Here is a 27,594-nt window from a genome sequence, read left to right on the forward strand (position 1 = left end):
AATAGGATGAAGAATCAAGAACAGTCCCTCAAGCTGAGAGTTATGAAGTTTGGTTTATTTAGAAAAAAGCATGTTAGAGAGAACAAACTAAACAGAGGTTATACATAAATCATTTTGCAGTGTCAGTAAACACTCTAGGAATTTCTTCCTGTGTATATGTAACTCAGTGATCACAAAATTAAGAGAATAAATTTAGAACATAGTGTATGATAATAGCAAATATCTTCCTCATAAAAGCAAATATTTGTTATAACTTGGATAAGCTTGAAAGCAAGAGCGTATTGGAGTAAAGAAACTAGCTCATGATGCATCATTTTCATACTTACTGTTAGATACAGTCTCCTCCTAATCTTACAATAAACCTATTGTAGCTTTTTAGTGATGATTGTGTTAAATTGGCCTTCATGTTGGATTCTATAACTCTTTTAGAAAAGTTTATAAACCAAAAGCGTTCCACTTTTACTTTTTATTCATTTCTATTTGACGATGATAGGCATTGCTGCCATCTTTTTAATTTTTTTTAAATGAACATTTAAACCTTTACTCTTATGAATAATTAATTTCAATTTCGGTATTTATTCTCACCTTAAACATCTTTCAAATTCCACAAGGGACATAGCTGATGGGCAGGAGAATTAAAAGCAATCTCTAGACATTTCACTTCATCCATAATCCACAAACAAGTGAGTTTTTAGTGAAAAATTAATGGAGCTTCCTTCTCTAAGCACCTCATTGCAAGTCTGGACCAAGAGCAATTGCCAACAATAAAACACTAATTTGCTGCAAGACCTCTAGAGTTCTGCCCTTTATTTTATACCTATTGACCTATCTGCAGCTCTGCAGTCTTCTAAATTCTAAGCTCAGTCTAAATTCAAAAGGCATTTTTCCACCACTGCTTCATCAGTTCATGTGAATTTCACCAGGGGACCTCAGTGATGGTAATACTGGGCCTGCAGCATGTGAGTTTAAAGGCTTTGTTCCTGCTCATTTGGGGATTTCTGTTATTTATTTAATAATATCAATTTTCAACACTCCAAATTTGGAATTTATAGCATTTAACTCAAAGGACACCACTACACAGCACAGAACACACACACACACAGAAAGAAAAAACCAAAAAACCAAAAAACCAAAAAACCAAAAAACCAACTGAACAATTTTTTAATTGCTATTTTAAAATTTTTAATATATAGAGAATATTATATATATAATATTCTCTATATACTATATATGTATACTATATATATATTATATATATATATATATATATATATATATATATATATATATATATATATAAAATTTGCAAGCAAATTAGCCATACTTCAGTTCCTACTTAATTCCACAGCAAAAACCAATTTGGTCTATTGAGACTGGAACCAGGCATTAAATCGATTTTTAACAACAATGTTGGTTTTTTTTTTAACAAAAATGTTAATGCTAACCCATAACACAAGCAAAAGAACCAACTACTGTGTCTCAGAGCAGAAGCAAAGAAAAATAAAAAGCTGATGAACTTACCTATTTGTTACTTATGGGAAGTACTACACCTAACCTATTTTGCAGTACCTCTGAAAACAGAGCTAATCCACTGACAGGAAAAGCTCAGCAGTGTAAATATATTTCAAAGCAGAAAAATTGCCTAATTATTTCATCTAGAAAAAATTTGCTAAGGAATAGAATATTTTTTTTTTCTTTATCTACTCTTACCTGTTATTGTCTGTAACTTGACCAGCAATGTCAAGTAATTTATTCAAGGTCAAAAATGGCTGGTTTTATATTGAAATCTAATTCTTGCCTTCATATTCTGAGTCATAACTATTGCTCTGAAGAACCTTTTTTGCGAAACTATTTTTCATTGCTCTCTTGCTACAGTAGTCCAGAAATTAGACCTCAAAAATTAGGGAAAATATGAAAAATAGCATTTCTTTTTCCAAAGGAGTCAAAGTGCTATGGCACTGCATATACACTCTTGACTCTTTTCACAAGAGGAACCTCTTTTTTCCTTCTCATTTATAAACTGTTGTATAGATCTCCTTCATGGACACTGTAGACAGGAAAACTGCAATGTGCACTCGTTCATCTGAAGTCTGATTCTGGTTTATGCATCAGGTTGGCAGAATGAAACAAGAGGAACTATGGCTGAACCTGGAGCAAAACCACATCCTTTACTTTTGACATCAATTTCGTAAGTATGGATCAGCAAAAAAATTGGTAATCCCTTTGAAACCTCATCTGAGTTTCTGTAGTAGTTTCAAGAGAGTACTACCACCCACCCCCCAGTTTTCCTACTTCTAGGGCTGTGCAGTGGTAGATCCAAGACCCAAATTTTTTCCGCTATTTGATCTTTGAATTTCTTCTTTTTCTCTATAAACATCCTTCTTATCCTACTGTTTCTGTACTTCGGCCATTTGTATTGGGTATCAGTGCCTAGGAGAAGCTGTGCCCTGTGCCAGACACAGAGAGTTCCAGTCAGTTCCAGATGGTTCCAATGAACCCATTCCAGGACACAATGGGCCCCTCACCCAAGCTGCTGCTGCATCTGTGGCAATATATTTAAGAAACGATGACAGCCTTGCACCTCATTCAGAGATATTTTGTATTCAAAACACTTTCATGTTCAGTAGCAGATTTGGGAAATTTCTGATTTTATTTCCAAGAAACAAAGAGCAATATTGAAGGCCTGACAACAAGCTATACCAGAATTCTGCAGTTCTTCAACAAGCTTTGAAAAACACCCATTCATGGACTAGACCCTGTAAATCAGTCTTCTCCGCTATGTTTTTCTCATTTGAAAGACAACGCTCTTTGTTCAGCTGCCTCAAAGAGGTGTTATTTTGCCTAAAATCATTAGCATAAAAAAGAATATAAAACTAATAATACTTTAGAATATAACTGAGATTTATTTGGGGTATTATATGTTGAAATTTTGTGCATCCTGTGCATCATGCACAGGACAAGGCAAATATGAAAAAGTGCACAGTGCTGTGAAATTACATTACCTTTTCCTAAACAAGACATAACAAAATATTTAGCCAAGTACCTCCTGTAGCTTGGTCATTTTTTGTGCAGAAATGGTCTCTATTTGGTTGACTGTTAGTATATCCAAGTACTCTGTGTATTTCCTTGAATATTCAATGCATAAGACATATGCAGACACACACACACACAAACAGCTCTTAAAATAGATCTTAGGCTTAATAAAAATTACTAAGGATGTCATTATTATTTTGATTATTATCATTATGTTTTTAAGAAAACAGCCTTGCTATAACTCACAGAGAACTGCCAGAGAAAAGACCTCTTTAAATTAATGCAGTGAATGTTGTCTACCTGCAGAGGCATCCATAACCATGGTTATATTTCATTTGGAAGACACACCTTGATTTAAATCATGGCCCTTGCCAGTGTCTGCCCAGCTGAGTGCAGTATCTTACTGCAATAACCAATTACCCTGCTTTCATCTTCACTGGAAAGGCCATATGATTGCTGTTGCCCTTTCCAGTGACGATGAAAACAGGTGTTAAAAAGTATATTCTCTACCTTTCAAACTAACAGTTTTAGATTACTGTACTGCATATCAACATACTCATTCTAATATAAACATCTCTTAAGACTGCTACTAGAATTTGATGATGTATGAAAGTAATTAATTTAAGAACACTTTGATGTAGATTTGGATATTTAATTTTGAAATATGTTATCCTCCTTTTGTTAAAGCTCTGCTCTCATTAGCAAATGATTAATTATATCCTTTATTTGAGTTCTTTCAGTCTTATTCAAATATGTACTTTATAATTCCTTCATTATCAAATTGCATGTGAAATTTTTATAAAACAATTTATGCATATCCATCTGTCCTCTATTTTTCCAGTGTAGACAGAACCAATGACATTTATGCATTTTTTTTCTTTGTATACATTAACCTTTCAAAAGTACTCTGAAGCAATGACAACCTGTAAGTATCTATAGAAAGCCTTCAGCTAAAGGAAAAACTGTTTTGTAGAATACTTTTAACATGTGTTACTACCAGTGGCTGGGTGACACTATATCTTGCATCATACATAGAATCAGCAATATCAGAGATCATGAATAGACCTTATGTAGAAGATTACCAGGTACTATATCAGTAGCTTCGAAGAGTACTCAGTGCTTTCTGGAAAATCTTCCACATCAAAACATGTCTGGTGTTTCTGTTTGGTGCCACTAGGGCTGATATTGCACAGTGCTATTACTGATATGATGTGTTCCAGAACATATTAATGGTAACAACTCAGGTATGAGAGTCTCGTCATCAGTGCTTTATCTTTGCCAATTATCATTCAGTTAAAAACAAACAAACAAACAAACAAACAACAACAAAAAAAGAACTCTTTCTTACTCTGGGGCTTTCTGTATCCCGAGCAGAATTCATCATTTCAGTTCATTCTGATATTGTTGAAAGGAATGAAATTATTGAAAATGGTCCCATTGCCACATGATGATGATGATGATCCATTATGAAGAAACAAACAGGTAGTCATAAAAGAGGCACAGCTTCTAAAGATGCCAAATCTAGGCTTGAAGCCAGGAATCTCTGGAATGTTCCCATTCCCACCAGTGCTCTGTAGGTAGCAACAGTACTGCACAAAATGCATCATCCAAAGGATAAACTGCAGGCCTTTACAGAGCAGTTGACTGTTGATTTCCCCAGAAGTGCACTGAGGCCTCCAGTATTGAACTTTGAACCTACAAAAACACCTGTAAAATTCCTTTAACTCAGTTCTGTTGCCTGCATTATTGCCTCAAAAGCAGGGTCTATCACCTGCCCTTCAGTAGGCCCATCCACAGGCAGAGTCGAGGTATTTGCTTTAATTCATACCTGCTCAGAGACTGATGCTAGGTAGTAGGCCACAAAGCTAGCACACTTTCCCAAAGCACAGAAGCTTCTTTTATACAGAGAAATACGTAAAATTACTTCATCTATAATTATATTCTAGCATTCATACGCATGATTTGTTAACTAGTTCTTCTCTTCTACCTAAAGTGACAGTGCTTAAAAATTTCACCATACATGCTCAAAGGGGTAGGCTTTGTGTTAGTAGGGGTCTCTTTAGCCCACGGGAGGGCATTTTAGTATGCTAATAGTATGTTATTTAATGAGATAAATACAGTTAGCCAATGTTTCCTATTTAGCTTACAAGGCTATACCCATTCTCACACCAAGATAAGTTTAGGGAGCACTCCCTTTCATCCCTTTCCTCCATCATGCAGTCCTGTTTCTCAAGGGTGGATTGTTGACTCCTAGGGATGTGTTTTGCTCTAATTCTCACAATGGTGGTGTTTTATAATTTTGTACTCTACATGTCTCTTTCTTCTCTCTTATGTGATTTTCCAAAAACTTTACTTATTTTATTTAGTAGCCTACATCAGCACCCTTAGGGAGTTCACATAAAAGTCAATGAATTCCGTGAGTCCGTGGAGCAATGGTGCATTCTGCACCATGGAAAAATAAGAAAATTGGGTATTGTTTTATTATTTAAAAAATTGGTATTTTTTAAAATTCAAACTGAAAAACTTTCTCCTGGAATAGAGAATAAAAGTTATATTTAACCTGCCAGTATTGTAACAATGATGACTCAAAAGGAAAAAAATATGACATGTTGTCATTAATACATGTCTGTCTATGTAATACAATTCAAACAAGGTACTACTGATGGATCTTTGAAACCAGGCAGGTACATAGCAGGGACTAAACAATGTGAAGGGGGGAAAAGGTTTAATAAGTAGTTACATAACAATATGCGGAAAAGATGTCTGCTTTGCAGTAGCTATCCTTCTCCTTTACAAATAATAGTGAAAATTTAGATGGAATGAAGACTGGCTTTCTGAGAGGACTGCATTTATATAGGCTGTGTGGTTCCTGGAAACATTATGGGATATATGATTAATATAATGTTCAAATGAGATAAATCTCCTTTTTCATTTACCCAAACCTACTTCTTGGTACTGTTCTTATAGTAACACTTTTCCCTCTTGATTTGCTCTGTGTGAAACTAAATAACCAATACTTTTCTATGACAGCTTGCTAGCTTAAATCTGAAAAACATTTCGGCCTCTATTCTATATGAAAGCTCAGTAATACTAATTTTACAGCTCCCTTCATTCTCCAAGTCATCACTGATATTTCATGTCATACTCTTTGCTTTTCTTCCATACTTTTAACATTCTTACTTTTTCATAAACAAAAAAACCCCAAAAACCCAAAAAACCCAAAACCAAACCAAACCAAAACAAAACAAAAAAATTATCAAGAAATTGGACTACCTTTTCCCCTTTCATATAGTTGTCAAGAGGATTTTAGAATATGCAGTGCCCTAGAAATAGACGGGATATCAGCAGAAAATTATTATAGTATTCCTTAGCATTATGATATATTGCCTTACCAACAGCAGCACCAGCCTTAGAACAGAAATTTCATTCCTGGAGAAGATAGAGTCACAGAATCATGGAATGTGTAGGTTGGAAGAAACCTTCAAGATCATCCAGTCCAACCTTTGACCAACACCATAATCTCACTACAAAACCATGTCCTTAAGGACCAGGTCCAAATGCCTTTTAAATACCTACAGGGATGGTGGCTCCACCACTGTCCTGGGCAGGACATTCCAATGCCTGACAACCCTCTCAGTGAAAAAATGTTTCCTAACATCCAGCCTAAACCTCTCCTGGCACAGCTTCCATCCATTCCCTCTGCTCCTATCACAGCTCGCTAAGGAGCAGAGGCTGTTCCCCTCCTCGCTCCAACCTTCCTTGAGGGAGCTGAAGAGAGACATAAGGTCGCCTCTCAGCCTCCTCTTCTCCAGACTGAACACCCCCAGCTCCCTCAGCCACTCCTCACAGGACTTGTGCTCCAGGCCCTTCATGAGCTTTGTTGCCCTTCTCTGGACACTCTCCAACACTTCTCTGTTCCTCTTACAGTGAGGTGCCCAGAACCGAACACGGTACTCAAGATGTGGCCTCACCAGAGCTGAGTACAGAGGGACCATCACCTCCCTATTCCTGCTGGTCACAGTGTTCCCAGTACAAGCCAGGATGCCACTGGCCTTCTTGGCCACCTGCACACACTGCAGACTCGTATTGAGTCGACTGTCAACCAATACCCCCAGGTGGTCCCTTTCCCACTAACAGCTCTCTAACCACACTTCCCCAGGTCTGTAGCTTATCATGGGGTTGTTATGACCCAGGTGTAAGACCTGGCATTTGGCCTTGTTAAATCTCATACAGATTTATACACCTGGACCATGTGTGCCACAGAGGATCCTGTAGAAAACTTGGGGATTTCTTTTTCCACAGTTGTTTATAATTTCTTTTTGCTATCCATCTTAGGCGTGAGATCAGAACTAGGAATATTTTTTTCTGTAACTTTTTTCCCCCCAAATGATACTCTATTTCTCATAAGTCTGAAACTGTTGAATAGAAATATAAAAGAGATAGAGACATACAACTATGTGAAAATGGTCCAGGACAGACTTATCTTTGTCCAAGCAAAACAGACCAACAATTCTTATGAAATCAGAATAACTGTGTTTTCTCTACTGTCTGCTCTTATCACTTTATCACTTGTAATATGATGCTTCACCATCTGCCTGAGGGGTGAGCAGACTATTTTAACAACTACTACAAATGTATTTGAATCACCAGGATCTCTGTAATGACTCAGGCACTCCCTGAAAATCAAAGAAAAAAAAAAAAAGCTAGAGGAGAGCAAACTCAACTCCCTTTATTTATTTTTACTCCTGAAACACAGTGATTAACTAAGCATGGAATGGAGACTACGGGCCTAGGTGACCAAAAGTTACTGACAATCCAAGAGAAGGTTTGGTCTGCTTAATCAGAATTTCTAGGTGTAGACAGGGAAAACACTGAAAGAAGTCAAATGGAGATTAAGCCAAATATACTTTTTACTAGTTTCTTTAGCCTAATTAGATATCACTGGCAAACCAAGATGACTGTGAAACTGCAGGTGGAGCACAGAAGGATACACACAGTAAAACATAATGTCCACATGCATGAATAAGCCTATATATTGAGAACTATGGCATATCTAAAAGATCACTCAGCATCAGAAAAAGCCCCACAGTGATCAGGTTGAGGAGCAATGCTGTTGAGGTGTTAGAACGGGAAAGGATTGAACTCTGTGATATTCAAAGGAATATTATTAAGCATATTATAAAGCATATTATATTTTAAAGCATATTATTATGTATATTATTTAATGGCCTAATACAGTCTGTTCTCAGTCAAGATACTGTCATTGGAGAGATAATGTCAAATCATTAATTAGATGATCCCTGTATCATTTTGATTTATAGACTAATAGTAAAATTTGACTTTTATAGGAAAACAGTCTTTTATTTCATATATTTGTTTCTTGTGGTTTCTTATTTAATATGTACTACACTAAATTGGTAGTCTCCTTGTCATGTCAAGTGAAATCTTGAATTGGTTACAGTCAACTGAATGTTTTCCCATTACTTAAGACTGGGCCAAGTTTTGAGTCAGTAGACAAGGAAGGAAACACATAAGAAATATTCAAGTTATAGCTTATAAAAACACAAGGGGAAAATAAAGGATTTAAATAAAATAAATATTACAACTTTTTGATATTTTTCAATAGATTTTCAATTAGGTGAATACTGTTTCACTGACAGATATTGTTCAAAGTTATGTAGGACCTAAACTGTCGAGTAGTGCAGTGTTTTTCAAAGGAAATAACCTATGAGATTAATTTCTAAGCGTCTGTATTGCAGACCCTCAACACTTTGAAATGGGAAGAAACCCCACAAAAATACAAAGAAACTAAAAATACACAAATACTTCTGGACTATAAAGCTTAAGCTGTAAATCAAGATTATACAAGTGTTTCCAAGACTGATCAATATGACTACAAGAAAAAGCTTATATTACAACCCATTCTAATTATTTCCCAAAATGTTTACCTAAAGTAGTTGAAAGGCCACAATTTTGTACAAAAATAAATTTTAATTAAGTCTTGTGCTTGAAGTGTATCTGCAATTACTTCCTTCGGTTCCATTAGGATTTAGGCCCAATTAAAATGTATTGTTAATATTACAAGATAACATTTGCTGGTGGTACAAAACTGAAGATATGCCTCCATGTAATTTTAGATTATCCCTTACTGAGAGTTTCTGCAATTGTTTTTTTTAATAATTTTTTTTTATTATTATCTTGGCAATGAAATATTTTTAATATTTTTAATCAGTGCACTCAAATAGAGTCTCTGAAAACAGGGAAGTTCTACAGAATTAAATACCTTTTGTAACCTAGTATTCAGCTAAAGTTTTTGTAAGTCATTCTAAACACACAAGTAACATCATATAAACATGCTTTTATTTGTTGGGAGATGCTGTGGATTATTTTGTTTTGGATCAAGAAAAATAATGAAGTTTTTATTCGGTATTGTTACAAGTGCTTCCCTGAGAACATATAAAAATTTGACCCCCTCTATCCTTTTAAATAAAGTGAGTAGCAGAGACCTTCAGATTCCACCATTTCCACTCTATTAAAAAAAGAAAAAAGAAAGAAAAATAAAAACAAACCAAAACAAACCAGACAACAAAGCCAAACTCCACTTCTAAAGAATGACTATTGGAATTTTGACACAGGATTTCCAAATATTTTATCTCACATCTTTTCAGTATTTATTAACATAAAACTAAACCAGAAATAAGACTCTGTTAAGATTCACATTTAACTGTCCAAAGTTTTTCAAACATTGTCCCAGATCCTACCACCACTTTTGCATATGGATTCGCACAAGTACTTGAGATTTCTGTTGTTGTGAAAACCCTTGAAGAGTCTGAAGCACCTCTCTTTAATCTCTGAGGACTACCTGGGGTAGGCAGTGTACTTTGTGGGTATTAAAGGCTCATCATAAAGTGGTGGGAGTTTCATAGAGACAGGACTGGGTCAGTCTTTGAATAAAGTGCTTTAGCCCAAAGCTTGGCCCTTGAAAGGAGTGTGATTTCCCCTGAAAACTGAGACGCAAAAAGCAGACAGCAGAGGATCTGTCTTGCACAGAAGAGATGGACGTTTCCTGAGCTGAATACAGAAGTCACAAAATAGTCACTATCTATTATCTTTGAGGTCCACGTCCCACAAGAAATGATGGATCAAATCAGTGGGTAAAGAAGTCAAAATTCTGTGGATTCATAGAATAGCTGAGGTTGTAAGGGACTGCTGGAAGTTTGGGGGGACTATGAAGAAACAGTAATGTCTCTATTGAAGGAAAGTGAGGGAAACAGGTAACACAGAAACATTTTGGGAGGCTATGTCTTTTTAGTGCTCATATTTCAATCGCTACACCAAATCACAGAAGGGTTGAAGTTGGAAGGTATCCCTGGATATCCAACCTCCTTCTTTGCTCAGTGGAGAGAGTCAGCTAGAGCCAGTTGACTTTGTTTTGTCCAATAAGCTTTTGAGTATGTACAAATATGGAATCCCCACAGCCTCTCTAGAAAACTTATTACAGTGTTTAATCTGTAGGAATTTTCAATGAAAAGAGTTTTTTCTTATGTATAAACTGAATTTAAACAAGAAATTCTGCCTTTTTTTCTCTCTTAGGAAGAAGAAAATTCAGAAGGATATTGGTATGTGAGGTCAAAGTGATGTCCCAGCAGTGCTGTTAAATCTAATTCTTCTCCCTGGAGTGCATTGCCAGTGAACATCATCCAAATTTGCAGCATGGAGGTCCAGAAGCAACAGTATCATTGTGTTATGCAAGAAATGGTGTGAGAAGAAATAGCAATATGTGTGTGGCATCTGAGGGTTTATTTGGGACAAGATGGTGTGAGCAATTACATGTTAACAAGATGGTAACACCACTTGCATTAGATGAAATGATTGTGTGACACACTCTTGAGGGGTCCACAGTCAAAGCCAACAGTGTCTAAGGAATAGCTGCCCTTCAAAAAAATGTGAAACACATTTAGAGTGGAACTCTTTGGTCTCAGAGGACAGAATGTATCTAATTAAAAGCAAACTACACATGATAGACATGAGAGGAGCTCAGTACCATCTGCTCTGCTACTGATCAAATACTTTTACATCACATCATTTGCTAATGAATACACAGTCTTTTGGAAAAAAAAATAGTATTCTTTCTTCTGAACAATCTGAATCCTTGCTAAAGATATTGAGTCATGCATCCCATTAAGGTTATACTTTTTAATGGGCTAGGACATGAATAATAGGAATTTTATTAGACAGATAGTACAGACTGCTAATCAGTTCAAGTTGCTCAAATTTTTCAGAAACATGCATATGCATTATACAGATGTTCTTGCAAATAAAGTCCTTAGAATATAGTTATGTTTTTTATAACTTTCTATACCTAATATTTATATGCATACAAATATACCTGTAGGTTAGTAGGTGCCAGATAATCCTATGACTGGATTGCTGTCATTCAAATGGACATAAAAATGTGTAATAAAATCACCTTTTTAGAAGGTGAGAGGGTAGAAAGAATTTTAACTGAACTGCTCTGGTACAATTATTACTCAGGTGATTATATTCTTCTCTAAATTCCCCTGTAGCTGGAAGGAATATGCTACCTGCTTTCCATACAGTGATGAACAGATTGAGATTTCCATTTTAAACCTGTGAAATGTGTTAGGTAAACCTTTTCCCTACCTTAGAAGCATACTGAAAGGTTTAGGTAACATTTGGAAAATATTTTTTTACATCTGTCAGTGAAAGTATCCAGTTATCAAAAATATAAAAGTTATGACTTTTTACTACTTCAGCTTTTCCTGTGACTTTATTCTAGTATTACAGTGTCCCTGATTTTTTCCTTCTTGACATACTAAAATTTGGTCTTTAAACACAAAACATCCATCCTGTTCATTTCTAGTTGGCTTGGCTACTGTGATAGACTGAAGTCCCTACTGAGTTTTTGCTTTTCTCCTTCCTTTATAACCTATAACCTGGACTACCTGAATTACAACTCCCTGATGAGTTAAAAAATGGCACATTCCACCAGATTGTTCTTCCTAACATAATGATATAAAAAACAGGGAGAAAGGAGTCCATGCTTGCCAGACTTACCTACTTATGACCTTCTGTTCCCAATCTTATACAGCTGAGATGTCAAGTGGCTTTCCCACTCAGATCCTCTCAAAGTGCCTACTTCCACAGCATCCTCTGCTGAACTTTCCCAGGCTGCAAATGACAGCCCAGACATCCACAGCATCACAGGACAAAAACCAGCTACACAAACAGACCGGGAAAGCTTTGAAAAAAATGTCTGCTTTCAAATACAGTGGAGTCAAGTCTCATACTGTAGCTGTTTCTTTGTGTCTACTTTTTATTACTAGTATTTTCCCTCCGTCTCACAGATTTTTTATTAGAGCTACCAGTTATGATTAAATAGTCAATGCTTTAAAAATGCCTCATGTTTATTTCATATCAAGAAACAGGGTTTTTCTTTCCTTTCATGTTTAACAGCATACTCTATATAAATACACAGTTCTGAAAGGGATATTAAATGGCATCTATAGAGTTATGTATGAAAGCAACTGCAGTCTAAACTAATGCCAAGAGGTAATGACAGCCTAATTGGCTTGGCTTGTTGGGCACGTCATAAATGTTTTTACAATGGTTCATAGCAGATGAAGAGTCAGAAAACAAATTTCTGCAAGTTGTGGAGAAATTACTATCAAACAGTAAAACACAGCCTGTTAAGGCCTTCTTAAAAGTGGTTTCATATTCTACCATCTGTAATGTTAACATTTCAGAAGACATTTATCTGAGCTGTAAATGCTATTTGTCTGATGGACAAACTTCTTTCTCTTATATTTACATTGCATTTCAATAAACGCCTTACAACACTATACAACAGTGGTTAAAAATGCTGTACTTTGGGGACTGAGTTAATTTTCCAATACAAATACTACAAGCATTATCAATTTCATGAGAAGCATCATTTTTTTCTTTTTCTTAAGGACTCAGCATTGAACAAAGTAAGAAAACAGTGAAACCTCTATGAGATGTTTTTCTATGGGCCAAAAACCTGATTCACAAAGAGTGGTGACCTGCCCCTGTAACTTGCTGATTGCACAGGACAAGTTCCATGTACTTAGGGCTTACTTTTCTAGATGTAACCTGTTCAAAAACCTAAGGACTTTGTTAAAATATGTATAACTGAAAAAGATATAAAGAAAAAAATAATATTAGCAGCAACACAGATTTTTAGAAGGAGAGCTAGAGGTAATTCTGTTGCCAAGGAACAATCAGCACATAAAGTTAACACAAGCTATACAAGCCTTAAAAAATAACAGAACAAGACATTGCTGTTATTGACCTGAAATCCTTTAAGAGCGAATACATTCTGTGCAATCTTTGACTCCCCCATACAATTTTTTTAACTGTGTAAAAGATTCAGATGGTGTTAAAATAAGTACCTTTATTGATAGGATATCCTACATTATCTTCAAAAGTGTTTTGCTATAGAAGACTGGAAAAGCAATGTGAATTGCACAGAACATGAGCAGAAAGTGGAAATACATGCCATAAACTTCATGCTAATGGATCTTTTCCTTTTCATGACACTGTAGCCTTGGAGGTACTCTAAGGAGACTTAAAGGAGAAGACAGCATTGTAGGACACTACATATTACTATATACAGTGTCTGAGAGGTTTTTCCATTAGAAGCAGAGAATATCATACAACTCTGCCCAACTTCCCAGAAAAGGAAGATCAATTTATTTTTCTCTATTTTCAGCTATTTCCTGTGTCCCAAGGGAGTTCTAAGTAAACAGAGGGAGAAAATGGCTGGAGAAAAGAGCAGAAATAAGAGTTACAGCTAAATATAAATTGCATTTAGTAAAAATAAAGAAACTAACTGCAATCTCAAGATAGAAAACTTGGCACTCATGAGTTTTAGCATAGAAATTCTTCTGTCCTGATGGTTCTTTACAATAGCTCAAGCATGTATTAAATAATTGCAGTAATTAAAAAACTTCGTTCCATTAGGACAAACTTCACACACTGTAAGATAGCAGTTCTGCTATCTTATATTGATGTTAATATATTATTATGTTAATATTGAAAACAATATTAAGAATGCATTGATTTTAACTAATATTTTTTCTTCTATAGCACACAGTGTCCCTAAACTTTACAGCTAGCATTTTAAGGGCACCTAATTTAAAGAATTTAGGCAGATGTCCTTAGGAATCAATACATTTGTATGGCAGCAATCCATGTATATTTGATGAACAATAATTTTCTTTTCCTTAAGATCCAATCATTCCTACAAAATCAATGAGTCACAGAATTTTAATTTTATTTGGTGGTCTTTGGGGAATCTTCAAGTATGTTTTCCTTTAGTGTTTACTGCTCATGTTAGGTAAAGAGCAGTTCCTCTTCATTTCTGTAACCCTATAATTTTCATCAAATGTTGCTACAATTGTTTTTTTTATAAAGTGATGGTGGAACAATACAAAGGGATGAATAAGTGTAAGCTGCATTTTCCCCTTAAATTTATTGTTATTTTGTTTTATGCTGGATATATCCATTTGAGAATTCCAGATAGACTTAAAATCACCGACAAAGCTCATCAATTTAATTGAACACAGGAACTGTTTCTAATATTCTGATACTCCTAAGTATACCTAATAGTTCAACAGCCAAGAAAAAACAATCTTTTAAAAATTGATGCTGTCATCTACTGTGAAAATCCACTGTATCTCAAGCTGTTATTTTTCATGCTTTAGTTTTATGTTTAATTTAGAATTTAATTACTTGAAAGGGCTCATATTCTTAAACTCTGTGGCTAAGTTCCCAAGCAATTTCAAGGATTATTTAAACAAATTGAGCTCCTGAGCTTGAGACTTGCCCATGAGATAAAAAAGTGGCTATTTTAAATTTGAAATTGGTACATGGCCTATGTGCCATTCAGAAGACAGTGAAATCTGCCACTACACAATCATTACAGACCTGTGGATAAAGACAAAGGATATCATACGATTTGCCTTCAACTTCATTAATTTAACCCATCTGGGAATTAAACAGCAATAACTCTTCCAATTAAGGTCATAATTCTTCTTTAATTATTTCCACCTGGTAGAGTACTGCCATCAAACCCCTCTTCTTCACCTCTCTGTACTTGGCTCTCAGCCCAAAATTCATGCCTTGCCAGTCTTTTCTTTCACTGGCATCATAAGGCCTTTTAAAAAAAGTTAAGATCTCCTGACTCAAGCATTTAAAGACACTCAGACTACAAAGATTTGTATCCTTAAACTCCGTTGCTTAATGTGCTGAACCCCAAGTTCTGCCTTGCCCTGCTTCCAGGTACCCTGAAAGAAAAGGAGAACTGTGGCACCCTTAAAGAAATCAGTATGGGAGAAGGCCATCTCTTTCTTCCTTTTCCAACACATTACTTTTATGATTGCATCAACTTTATCATAAAGAGTCAAAGTCATGAGATCCTACTGGCCATTTTTGTGTGACTAAGCCTTACCATGTTTCCTCACTAGGGTGTGGATTATGAATGAAGTTTTAATTTGGAACACAAATAGAGTTTTCACACTGGTAAGCTTACAAACTGTGGAGGATATATTAGTGTTAAGGCAGTAAGCAGTAAACTCTTTGGGAGAAAACTTAATCTATGTTTTCAAACATAATATGTAAGAGAGATTAGTAGTGGTGGTGAATGTATTCATCCAGGAACACAAACCTGGCTAGAGAGGAAATTTTGTATTAGTACGATAACATTTCACTATTTATCAATTTATGTCTAAAATAAATGAGAATACATTCTATTGCTCTTGAGGTGGATGACATGAGATTGAAGTAGGTATTTTAATATCCTGTTTAATGTCAAGTTGGAAAATTAGATTCTTCCTTAGCCTTTGAGTTTCAGTCATAAAAAGACTGATGGCTCAGGACCTCCCAGTGTTTTAAGATATACAGTCTACTCAAATGGAAGGGGCTGATAGACTCAGATCTGACAAAATCCTTAGCTGTTTATGGAAAAAATATTTCCTGCCCATTGGGTTGTGAAGATAATTCAATAATTTTGAATAAATTAATGTAAAGCTATTTTGTACATATTTTTTGATGTATGCAAAATTAAGTGAAAGCCTGTGTAACACTGCTAATAAGATTTATCAGGAGTGATAGACTACACAAAAAGAAAACATATAAAGGAGAAATGAGTCCTATAAGAAACGATAACAACAAAAGCTGTTTAACTGTGAGCTTTATGTTTTTGGGAAAAATTCATTGTACTTTCCTTGTGCTAACACTATTGCTGAAGGAAAAGTGTTATCTATTCATGTGAAACACCCTTCTTCTCTACCTATAGTGTTAAAGTTTAAAAGAATTATCTCATATATTTACAAATGAAAGATCCCCGACTTGCTATTGCCTAAGCATATTTGACATAACAGTAGTTCAAAATAATAGATTACCCTGTTGCTTGTTTCTGAAATATTTGCACAGCACTACCTCTCAGCAAATTTGCTTTGATTTAAGAGACTGAATTACAATGATACTGTAATTATGCTTCAACAGCCAATGGCTTCTGGAAACCATACTGCAGATTATCCTCCCAAGATACCTTTGATGTCCATGAGTCTTAGCAAAGTCTTTCTATCAAAGATTGCCTTTCAGTTCAGGTTTTTTTATTTTGATTTGTTGCATATACCACATTTATCAGCTCAGAGCAAGAAGGCTGGTGGAAATAGACACATAATGTTTGCAGTAAGATGTATGTGGCATAGACCTTTACTTAGATATTGTGGTTTTAATGCAATCAGAACACAGCAACAAAATTCCTCTGTAAATGACTGATCTAATTGTTAAGTTAAATTCATGGCTCCATAGGGAAGAAAAACAAAGGAGTGTTGAAGACACAATATCTACTGTATGCCTGATGTAGCTATATTCACAATAAATTAATTCCTATTATTCATGAGCTGATTTACACTTTTTATCTCTCCATAACAGGCAGCATTTATTTACCCTTATATTTTGAGGCCTCACAGTTTCTGCTGACATGGGTATTTTCCCAAAATAGAACATTACAGCAGTCCTCTGCTAGACATTTAAGCCATGTGTATGTTTATTTTTTAATTTCTTTCTTAAACATTCTAACTGTGAGCAGGCTGGGAAAGTGGAGTCATGATGAATGAGAGTTTGCTTTTCAAAAAAATGATCTAAATATAGACATTTGATGTAACATAGAAAAATTTGCAGCCTCCTACCTTGAAAACAAACATTTCCCGGCGAAGAATAGCCAGAGTGTTGAAGTTCCCATCACAGATGTTAGGCTTGGCTCCAGGATAGGAAGGTTTGTCACCAGTGGGTTGTCGTGGAGGTTTAGGCTGCCTGTCATTCTTCCGTGGGTCTACTGGAGGGATAGAACGATGTGGGGGCACTGTTGGCAGAGGTCTTGTTGGTGGTGGGATCCTGTCAGGTGGACCTTTAAAATAGCACCAAGATGTATTTTACATGCCCACCAGTGGTGCACAAAGAAGAAATACACCAAAAAACCCCACAACCTGCTGTAAGAAGTGCAAATCTTACAGTGGAACGTGAATGGAAAAAGTGACCTAATGTACCTTTCCCATGTTGTTAAAGGGTATAATGAATGACAACTATAAAACAAAGACACAAATGAAGAAAATTAATTTTCATTTTCCAGAATCTTCCTTCCTTATTGAAACAACATTCCAATAAACTCGCAAAGGATGCATAGTCCCTCATCATTTCAGATAAGAAATTCGTAGCATATATTTTGCCAGCTAAGGAGAGCTAAAGCATAATCATGGTCTAGAATAGAAAATAAAGAAAAACAAAAAGCATGTTCCTCATAAGATTGTCATCAGGTTTTCAACCCATATTTGTAAGTGTAAGTGTAATGTCATGTGCCTTAGTGACAGGACATTCCAGGCTTTCCCCCAGGCTCCTTGCTTTGCTCTTGAAACTGGACTTCAAATGCTGGGCACCCATATGAACAAAATATAACTCACATGTTTTATTCAATATTCTCTTATTTCAGTTTTATTTTGCAGTCTTGGAAAGCTAGATACTTGGTAATTAAAAGATTTGTTTGGAGGATAAATGATTAAAAAGAACTGAAAAACTATAACTCTGTAGTTATGTAGTAGTTTTAAAACATTTTTCTTCTTTCAAATACATTTTCTGTCATAATACACAGTTTGATGACAAGTAAAATAACTATTCCCTTCATAATTTTTCTATCTGAAAGTCAAAAGGCCATCCTAGACAGTTGCTGTTCGTAACCCTAATGCCTAATGACATGCTACATGACTTGCAACTGGTGTACCACAAATGCCTTTTCTTCTTTACACACATAAATATGATTACTTGTATTTTCCGTGTACAAAACAGATGAGAAGTTTCAGTTGGATCAATAAGATTTCTGGAAATAAGAAAAACACTTTAATTTTGCTCATTCTATTTAGGCCTGTCTCATAGTCATTTAAATATACAATCAATTTTGGCTTTAATAAATAAATATAATTTGTATGACTAGCTTCAGAAAGAGTTTTGAATAGTAAGACAACTCTAAAACTGCACACATAGCATTTGAGTGTCTGATACTTTTTTAAAAGGGTATAATTTTTAAAGAACAAGATGGACTATATAAGGAAATGTTAAACTTGCCAAATGGATGTCATACAATGTAATAAGGCATTTATTTCACTCACAACTTTAAGACTTGTGACATTTATAATTTACAGTTAATAGTGGTGTTTCAAGGAATACTGCAGACCAAAGTAATTATTTTAATAGGTGTTACATTTTTATGGAGGCATGATTCCAGATCACCTCTTGATTTTAAAGGGAGCAAAGGAATCAATTTGCAGTAGCTCATGTCGGAAAGTTTTTAACCCCAAACCAAAGTTTTCATATGCTATTTGGTGGTGATGTCAGATATTACTTCCCAGGGGTAACACATTTCCCCTAATGTATCACCCACAGCTGTTAGAGCTTAGCAGCTAGTTTGCAGGAAAGGATTCCTGTCTAGCCCTTAAGTCTAGACTACCAACTTATGAGGTCATGAGAAACAACCTTCCTTCCAGCTAATCACACAGGAAAAAAGACAACCCAAGAAAACTTGGTCAGCCAATCATTTGGAAATTTCTGTTTATGCTTTGTGAATATATATATATATCAGTGCTTGTTAATATAATACTTGAAAAAGCTTGTTAATATAAAATACCATGGAGCCACAGAGTTCTAGTTAGCAGTATAGTAATTCTATTTGATCGTAGTTGTCTTTTCTAGAAGTAAAGATTAACAAAGAATGGCTCTGATAATATTCAATATAAAACTGACAGTCAAAACTTCAAACTGAAAATAATTCTGTGTACAAAATAGAATCAAATCCAAAAATAACTGGGGAATAGTAAACAAGGCAATTCCCAGTGATATGCACTAGATATGTAGCATTAACATATAGACATATCTAAATATATATAATTCCTTTAAAAAGATATATCTCTTTAAAATAATTTTTTAAGAAAAAAGCACAACAGACTATTTAACAAATAACAATAGAATCAAAGTCCTTAAAACTAAGACCAAAACCATGTGTTTGGAAAAGTAATGAACACTCATATGAGAATAAGCATTATGTTCAACCCATAATCAAAATAATATTAATGTTTTGGCTTTTTTTTTTTTCATTTTTAAGTACCTTACCCTGTCAAATTGAATTGGATACACACAGAATTTATTTATGTCACATGTGTCTTTTATATAAGGCCATAAAAAACCTAAATATATTTTAAAGAAGTGGGCTTTCCCACCCCCCAAGTAGCTCAAAGTCTTGGGTTGGAACATTCTTTTAAGATCAGTTTGCTACATTTATCACAAGAAAGGGTTTTCTTAGCTAACCACAATTTTTATCAGGGGACTGCTTAGTATTATAAATGATAAACTAAGAAACAATCAATTAATGCTGTTACCTAGGCTAGGACTACTGTGGAAATAAGCTCATTATGGTTAAAGGACTGCATTTCTTAATGTTTCCATTGTTTGGGAGCCTTTTGCAGATATTTTCTTTATTTTATTTTAACTAAAATTAATTTAATTAATAAAATTTATTTATTTGAATTAATTGAATTAGTTGAATTTTTGCTTAAAATTACTATTCCAGCAGACTGCAAAATTTGATTGCAAGTTGTGAACACTGAGTAACAAAGTAAAAATTCTTCAATGAAACCTTTGACCTACTCACAAGAAGGCCTTTGACATAATAACTGTCAGTGTCTACACTAATGAACTCTTTTGGAGTGGTGTCATGGACAGAAGAACCTCAAATTCCAAAATTTAAAAAAAAGAATGACATACCATATATCTTCTGGATGCCCTGTAAATCATCATTAGGTAGTTTGAAGTTGTCTGTTTCCATATACTGGTAAAATGGAGCCATGATTGCAGTGGGATCATTCGAGTGCTCCAAGCCCAGAGCATGTCCCAGTTCATGCACTGCAACTAGAAACAGATCATTTCCTGCAAAGAGAAGAAAGGAAGAAAAACATCTCTGAAACCATAAGCATTGTAATAGAAATAACATAAGTGGAAGACCCTGCACTTGAAAGACATTTTCACTCAATTTCTATTTTACAAGGTAATGTTTAATAATGACTCATAAGAAAAATGTGGCAGCAAAAACAGCTTCCCTTTTTTTTAAACAAGGACACCATTATTGTTACATAAAAATATGACCCTCTTACAGACACTAAAGTGTAATCTTTTTTTTAACTGATGTACATGGTTAGTGTAAGATTCAAGAGTCATGATTCATGTCTAGGCTTGGGCACAGTTTCTGACTTGAAGTGGATTCTGCGGTGAGCCTGACTCAAACGCTTGTATCGAAACATAGCTGGAAAAGGAAAATATCCTTTCTCTGTGTGGTAAACATTACAAACTGAGAACTACCTATTTAGGGCTAACCCCACTGGGAGCTTAGTCACCCAAGCACTTGTAAACAGACCCCTGATGATTATTGGTAGATGTTGTCCATTTCTGAATCACCATAATTGAAATTCTAATGACGCAAATATGGTTGTTGTGCTGTCTTTCTCAAACTATGATGTTCTAATTTATTTCGTTCTCTAATTCCCATATGTACAGTTGCTTACCTAAGTATTAGAACTTTTTCATTTTTGTAGGTCTAAAAAATAATATAGATTGTTATAGATTGATTTAACTTTTTTGTTATTCCCTTCTAAAAAGCATCTTTTCATTTTGTCTAACTGGCCACGGTTAGAGAAGTGGCCAGAGTACTGGCCACAACTAGAAGTTTTCACAGCAGATTTGTGACACTGAAGCAAACACAAATCAAAGCCAATAGGATTATTGCTATAAAAATTTCAGAGCTGAAATTCTACAGTATTGATTTTGCCTATTTTTATTCATCAAAGACTTAGTTTAGCATATTTTTCTACGAGTCTTTGAACATATTCTGTCCGTAGTCAACCTATCCTATAACGAGATTTTGGAAAAAAGGTTTTGTGTCAGAAGAACGATTCCTGTCACTTACAGGGGGTCATATCCAGGATATTGCTCATTTCCATCACTCAGGGGTGATTCATCCTCTGGAAGTTTGTTCCTGTCCCACTGAAGAGAGAAGTATTCGAGATCAGCAGTTTATGCTGAACACTTTTAGATGGCCTGGCGACCCAGATGCCTCCTACAGTAGGTAGTTCCTTCTTGAAAGGACAGTTTAAATAATAAATGCCCAATGCTGTGGCCTAATAGATATTTGTATATATAGGAACAGTAGGAGCAGCAGGAATGCTGCATTAACTCTTATCATATATCTGTAAATTTTTTGTAGGTAGAGTTATTTTCCACTGCTCTCCTGGAATTTTTCTGGAATCCTATGTGCTATAGTAATATTAATAGTAATAATATTAGAAAGTTGAATTTAGGAAAAAAACCCACATATATGTAATTAAAGATCTTTGAGGACACAGGGGAGAGCATTTAAATTTTTCAAGTATTTCCTCTTGTTGACACAAAGACATAAACTTTGTCCCAGGTATATATAAGAAGGTAAACACTTAGTAGTGGATATCTTCGTGAAGTAAGGAGCCATGCTGGTGTTTGTAAAATAAATGTTTGATTAGAAGTGTGGAAACAGTCACAACTAAAACTACGTGATTGGTTGGTAGTCTTTTAATGTCTTTCTGATTCTTAATCCAGAAATATGAAAACTAAGTGCTCTTGGTCTTACAGTGTAATTATAAAAAATCATGTCTTTTAAAAATTATGTCACAAAATGTGCTTTCAGAAGTAAGAAAAGTATATCCTTTTATAATTATATGGTTTCCAGATTCCATATTTTCATGACAACATTTTTTATTGCATTCATTTATAAATATATGTACACATAGTAAAGCAGCTTCCCAATTTGCTGTTGAAATGGGATTGATAAGCTTGACTGGCCTGGTGACAAATGCTTCAGATATCTGAATCTGTCCTTCTATATCCAGTCAAAGCTGATCTTGACATTATCTTATATAAATAATCCACAGATTCTTTAGCTGACCGCATCATTGAAAGTAAGGTACAGGATGAACTCTTTATGCTCTCACAATAGAATAATTAATAGAATTTTTTAAATTATAGGCTTAAAATGGAAATTGTTACAGTACTATTACTATCCTACTGTCATGTCTCATGTTATATTTCAATTCTTTACTGTATTTTATGGAAGTTGATGCTGTCATCTACTGGCATATCTTCCTTCTGGGATCACAGATAATGAACATAGAGTACTGCACTTCCAAAGGAGCACTTTTAAGTGACAGTGGGACTATGTCAGAGAACAGGTATTACACAGGGGGTAGATGTTTCTTCGGAATAATAATTACCATGTCTTTTTTCCCTTGCCTTTTGGGTAAGGTTGATTATGTGAACAATCATATATATATTCAGCATCTGATTGCACTTTGTCACAGCTGAAGTCCAAAAGGGAAAAGGGCAAAAGGACCATGAAAAGTAATTTCCACCTGCAATGCAACTTGGAGCCATCAGGGGAGCTATTAAATATAGTAAAAGACAGAGCAGCCCAAGGAAAGAAGGAATGAGGCAGGGGTGGGGGGGTAGGGAGAAGGTCATAGGAAGGAGCTGGGAAAATAATATTCTTGCCTGGGGTGACAGTGATACAACAGGCAACATATTTTCTACTTATAGTCAAATAGCCCCATTATTCATAACAATTTCCATCAAGAGTCATGATTGTCTCCAGGGCATCCTGAATTTAAACTGACCCAAATAACTTAGTGCAGTTGAAACTAAGGTTTAAACCAGTTCAAGATGTGTTGTGTGAGACCAGTGCAGGTAGGACTTACTACTGTCTTAGTTTCCATCCTTTGTCCTTTGTTATATTTAGGTGTCTCCAATTCCACAATTTACTAGATCCCTTTTTGCTCTGGGGGGCAGACTTGCTGTGAGTATCTCAATGTCACCGTAACTAGCTACTAAAAGTGCAGAAGAATAACTCTGAGTACTCTTTTTTCCTCTCCAGGCTGCACAGAACTGTACTTGGGGCTGCACGGTTGGTATTAGGCCAACTTCTCTTTCTTGGACAGTAGTGAGATGAAGGAGTATAAAGAGAAGTGATGAAGCAGTATAAAGGGAAGTGAATATTTGTACCAAATCAGGCTAGATTTGTAATTGTACTGATATTGGATATAATTTAAACAAATATTTTCAGTCCTCATAATTAAAGAAGAGAGTCACAAATGATTCTGTATTTCAGTATACATTAATCAAGTGGATACACAGAATTACAGAATCAGAGAATGGCTAGGGTTGGAAGGGACCTTGGAGATAATCCAGCTCCAACTCCAGCACATGTACCCCTTCCACCTGATCAGGCTGCCCAAGGCCCCATCCAACCTGGCCTTGAACACTTCCAGGGAGGGAGCAGCCACAACTTCCTTGGGCAACCTGTGCCAGTGTCTCACCACACTCACAGGAAGAATTTCTTCCTAATGTCTAAACTAAATCTCCCCTCTCTAAGTCTGAAACCATTTTCCCTTGTCCTCTTACTACACACCCATGCAAAAAGCCCTACCTCAGCTTTCTTTTAGGCCCCCTGCAGATATTGGAAAGTCATCTTAAGGTCACCTCAGAGCCTCCTCTTCTCTAGGCTGAACAATCCCAACTTCCTCAGCCTGTCTTCATAGAGAAGGTGCTCCAGCCCCCTGATCATCATAGTGTCTCTCCTCTGGACACATTCCAGGAGCTCTATGTCCTTATTATGTTAGAACTCCAGAACTGGACACAGTACTCCAGGTGGGGTCTTACAAGATCACAAGATCAGAGTCTGTATTCCAGTCCACTTGGAAAAATGAAGCATCATCGAAAAAGGTAACAACTCACAAGTAACAGCATTAAACTACCTATGACTATGATGACTTTTAAACTAAAAGTTGCCCCTGAAGGATATATGAAGGTGAATATTCATTCTGTTTTAGTTGCATCTTGTTCTATTTATCTATAGGCTAGAAGAGAATTATTGCAAAATACATTTCACAGGTCCAAAACTTCTGCATCTTTGTTCTTTTGTTTCCCATTAAGCATGGAGATTTGGAATACAAAAGATAAAAGCTCAGAAAGACTGATTGTTTTCCCATTTTATCTCAGGTTTGATTTCACAAGGAGGAAAAAAAAAAAAAAAAAAGATACTGTGTGTAAGGAACTAAGACAAAAAATATTAATTTTAGTGACACTTTTCTCTGAGGCTATAAACTATTTTAGGCACTAAATCTGCCTGACTTTACAACCACTGCCCAAACTTCAGAACATAAATATGTATTAATATATCAAATATTCAACAGCCAGCACTGTGTAGCATGCTGTATGGGGAAGCTGTTCCCTGTAGCTAATATATGTGCTATTTTTCATGTCTACAGATAAACACAGCTAATATATTTGTCCACAATAAGCTATCAAGAAACCCTAGTCCCGAAGATATTAATTCCTGTTTTAAATGATATGTGAGCTCAGTTTATAAAAGCTATACCCTAATGGCTTAGCAAGCCTTAGATTCATTACTTGGCCATACTTTTGATGAAGCACTAAATGATGTCTCAGGGTATGTCACCTGCTTCTTCTCGGCATGGAACAGTAACTATTAGAACACATTGTGAGCTCAGTAGTTTACCATTTAAATGCCATATAACTTCAATTTTGAAAACTTTTCCAGTCAGAGAAAAACAGAAAATCCAGAAACTGAATTTCACATGACAAACAAAACGGAAAACAACGAAAAATCCAACAATGTCAAAAGAAAACAAAAAAAAACCCACTAAAAAACTCACAAACCAAATGAACCAAATCAAAATAACAAAAAAAAAAAAAAAAACCAAGCAAAAACCCAAACAAAAAAACCCCAGCCATATAACCCAAAATACCAGAGACATAAACTTCCAAAGATTATTCTACCTCATTTTTCACGTGATGAAGATAAATTATTTCAGATTAAATCCATATGAGTCTGAAATTCAAATTTAAGTCAAGTTTATATCTCACCAGATATATCACACACAAGCTACCTATGAATTTGTGTCTCGTGTATTTATAGCTTACATTTTCATTATTCTGTTAATTCCTACCATTGATTTACCAAGCTAATGCTGCTGATCCTAAATGCATGAAATTCTGCAAACTATGGTTCTTACTCTACATAACATATGGGAAAAAAATTAAAAAAAGGGAAAAAATTTTTATAACTTTGTTACTATTATTTTTTCCAGAAAGCAGAATTTTTTGAAATTGTTATTTCAACAGTCAAAGAAAAAAGATTTCTTCTCTCTCTGATCTTACTGCAATATGGTGGAATTGAGCTTATACATTATTTATGCACATATATATATATATATACATATATATGTTTTATACAAAGAGTATACATGGACCTAAATATAAACCATAGGTATACTCTTACCTGAATAAAGGTGCCACATTTTCCAGTCTGTGAAATCATGTAAAGTTGCCTGACATTATCTCAAACCTTTGCCATTGGCACTGAGATTTGATAGCTTGGTGGCTGTTTTGGAAAGAAAGTTTTTCTAAAAAGGGAGCTGAGGTCATGCAGTAGCTTTGTAAAAAAAGAGCAAAACTAAATATTTGTGATTTAAAATAAAGAAATATCATTCATACTATACTCATTTTATATATAAAAACTTTAAACAATAATTTTCCAATAACATATGTATACATCTAGCCTTGTTTCCATTGTGATGAATGACATAAAAATAGGTTTCTTCCATTCTATTATTACAAATGCAAACACACACACTAAAATCTTTGCAAGCTGACTTACTGATAAGTTTATATATTTACAAACAGAAAGGAAGGTATAGACTATTTGCCAACTACCAAGTATGCAGTAATATACCCGGTGTATCATTAAGTGTACCCATGTGTACATATTTTTGAAAAACTGATCCATTCAACAAATTAGAGTGAAATTTAAACATCCTTCCTTGAAATTTGACAAGAGAATATACCTATAAGACAAGACTGACTTCAGGTAACTAGGCTATGATTGCTGAGATTTGTTATGTGTGACTTTAAAGGTCCTTGTCAGTATTCTAATGGTTCTGTACGTTGTGAGAATAATTTAGAAGTCAGGAGCCTAATAAGAAGGTGAGGACATACAAAAGGTAAGAATTTTGGCCTTACTACTTTCATTTATTACCAAGTATATTCTATAACTTTTAGTGCATCACTTGAAATGGGTGGAACTAATTACTTAATGTATTCTTAATTTTAAGAAAGCATCAATATAAGGCTACTTTCCCTTTGTTTCTGAGACTCAGTCGAGTACTGAAAATTTTTACAGATTATATTAACTAGTGAATCAATACCAACTTCTCCAAAGAGGGAGAAGTGAAGCAGCTGGATATGATCTTAAAGGAGATAAAAACATGAGATTCTGCTGCTTCTCAAAAAGGTGTAAATATGATGATGTGTGTTCCTTCTTAAAGCTTTAAGGAAAACCTCCTGGGACTGTGAACCTACTTAAGTAAGAAAAAAATACACTTAGGCTGAATCTCTAACTCCTGGGATTAACTTCTTCATTGCTCAGATCGAACACTGAATTTGTATACTCTTCTCAAATGGCATATTAGTAATAAAGTAATATAGATTAACACACTGAAAAGTTTTATTCGGGGTATTCGCATGGTCATCTTTGCATGATAAAAAAAAAAACAAAAAAAAGTAAATTAAAATTATAATGGGATTTTGCATTTTTCTAGAAAGAAAGATCTTGACTAATTTTTCTCAGCAAGCTGACATCAGTAAAAATGTTTGGAAACGCAGTGGCCATTCTCATAACATTACAAATGAGTAGGTTGACAAATAACATTTACAATATTTTCCCAGCAGTCCAGTAGTGTCAATGCTGCAAATACTGTAGCATCCTGATCTATTTATACTCCTTCCTGTCTTCTCTTTGTTACTGTTTTTAGTTGTTGCTGTGGGAACAATGAGCAGGCAAAGTATTTTAAACTGCTTTCTGAAGGCTGT

General features: G+C 35.1%; 1 protein-coding gene across 1 annotated transcript in view; it reads right to left on the reverse strand.

Annotated features, from left to right (window-relative positions):
• MMP16 (matrix metallopeptidase 16) overlaps positions 1-27,594 on the reverse strand; it is a 167,351-nt gene that overhangs the window by 25,716 nt on the left and 114,041 nt on the right. Inside the window, exons 5-6 of the mRNA XM_071737887.1 lie at positions 20,392-20,553; positions 17,274-17,491 (exon numbers count right to left, since the gene is read on the reverse strand). Of these exons, the coding sequence (XP_071593988.1) occupies positions 17,274-17,491; positions 20,392-20,553 (380 nt within the window). The remainder of the gene's footprint in view (positions 1-17,273; positions 17,492-20,391; positions 20,554-27,594) is intronic.

The sequence above is a fragment of the Heliangelus exortis genome, chromosome 2 (assembly GCF_036169615.1).
Source record: "Heliangelus exortis chromosome 2, bHelExo1.hap1, whole genome shotgun sequence".
Taxonomy (NCBI): Eukaryota; Metazoa; Chordata; class Aves; order Apodiformes; family Trochilidae; genus Heliangelus; species Heliangelus exortis.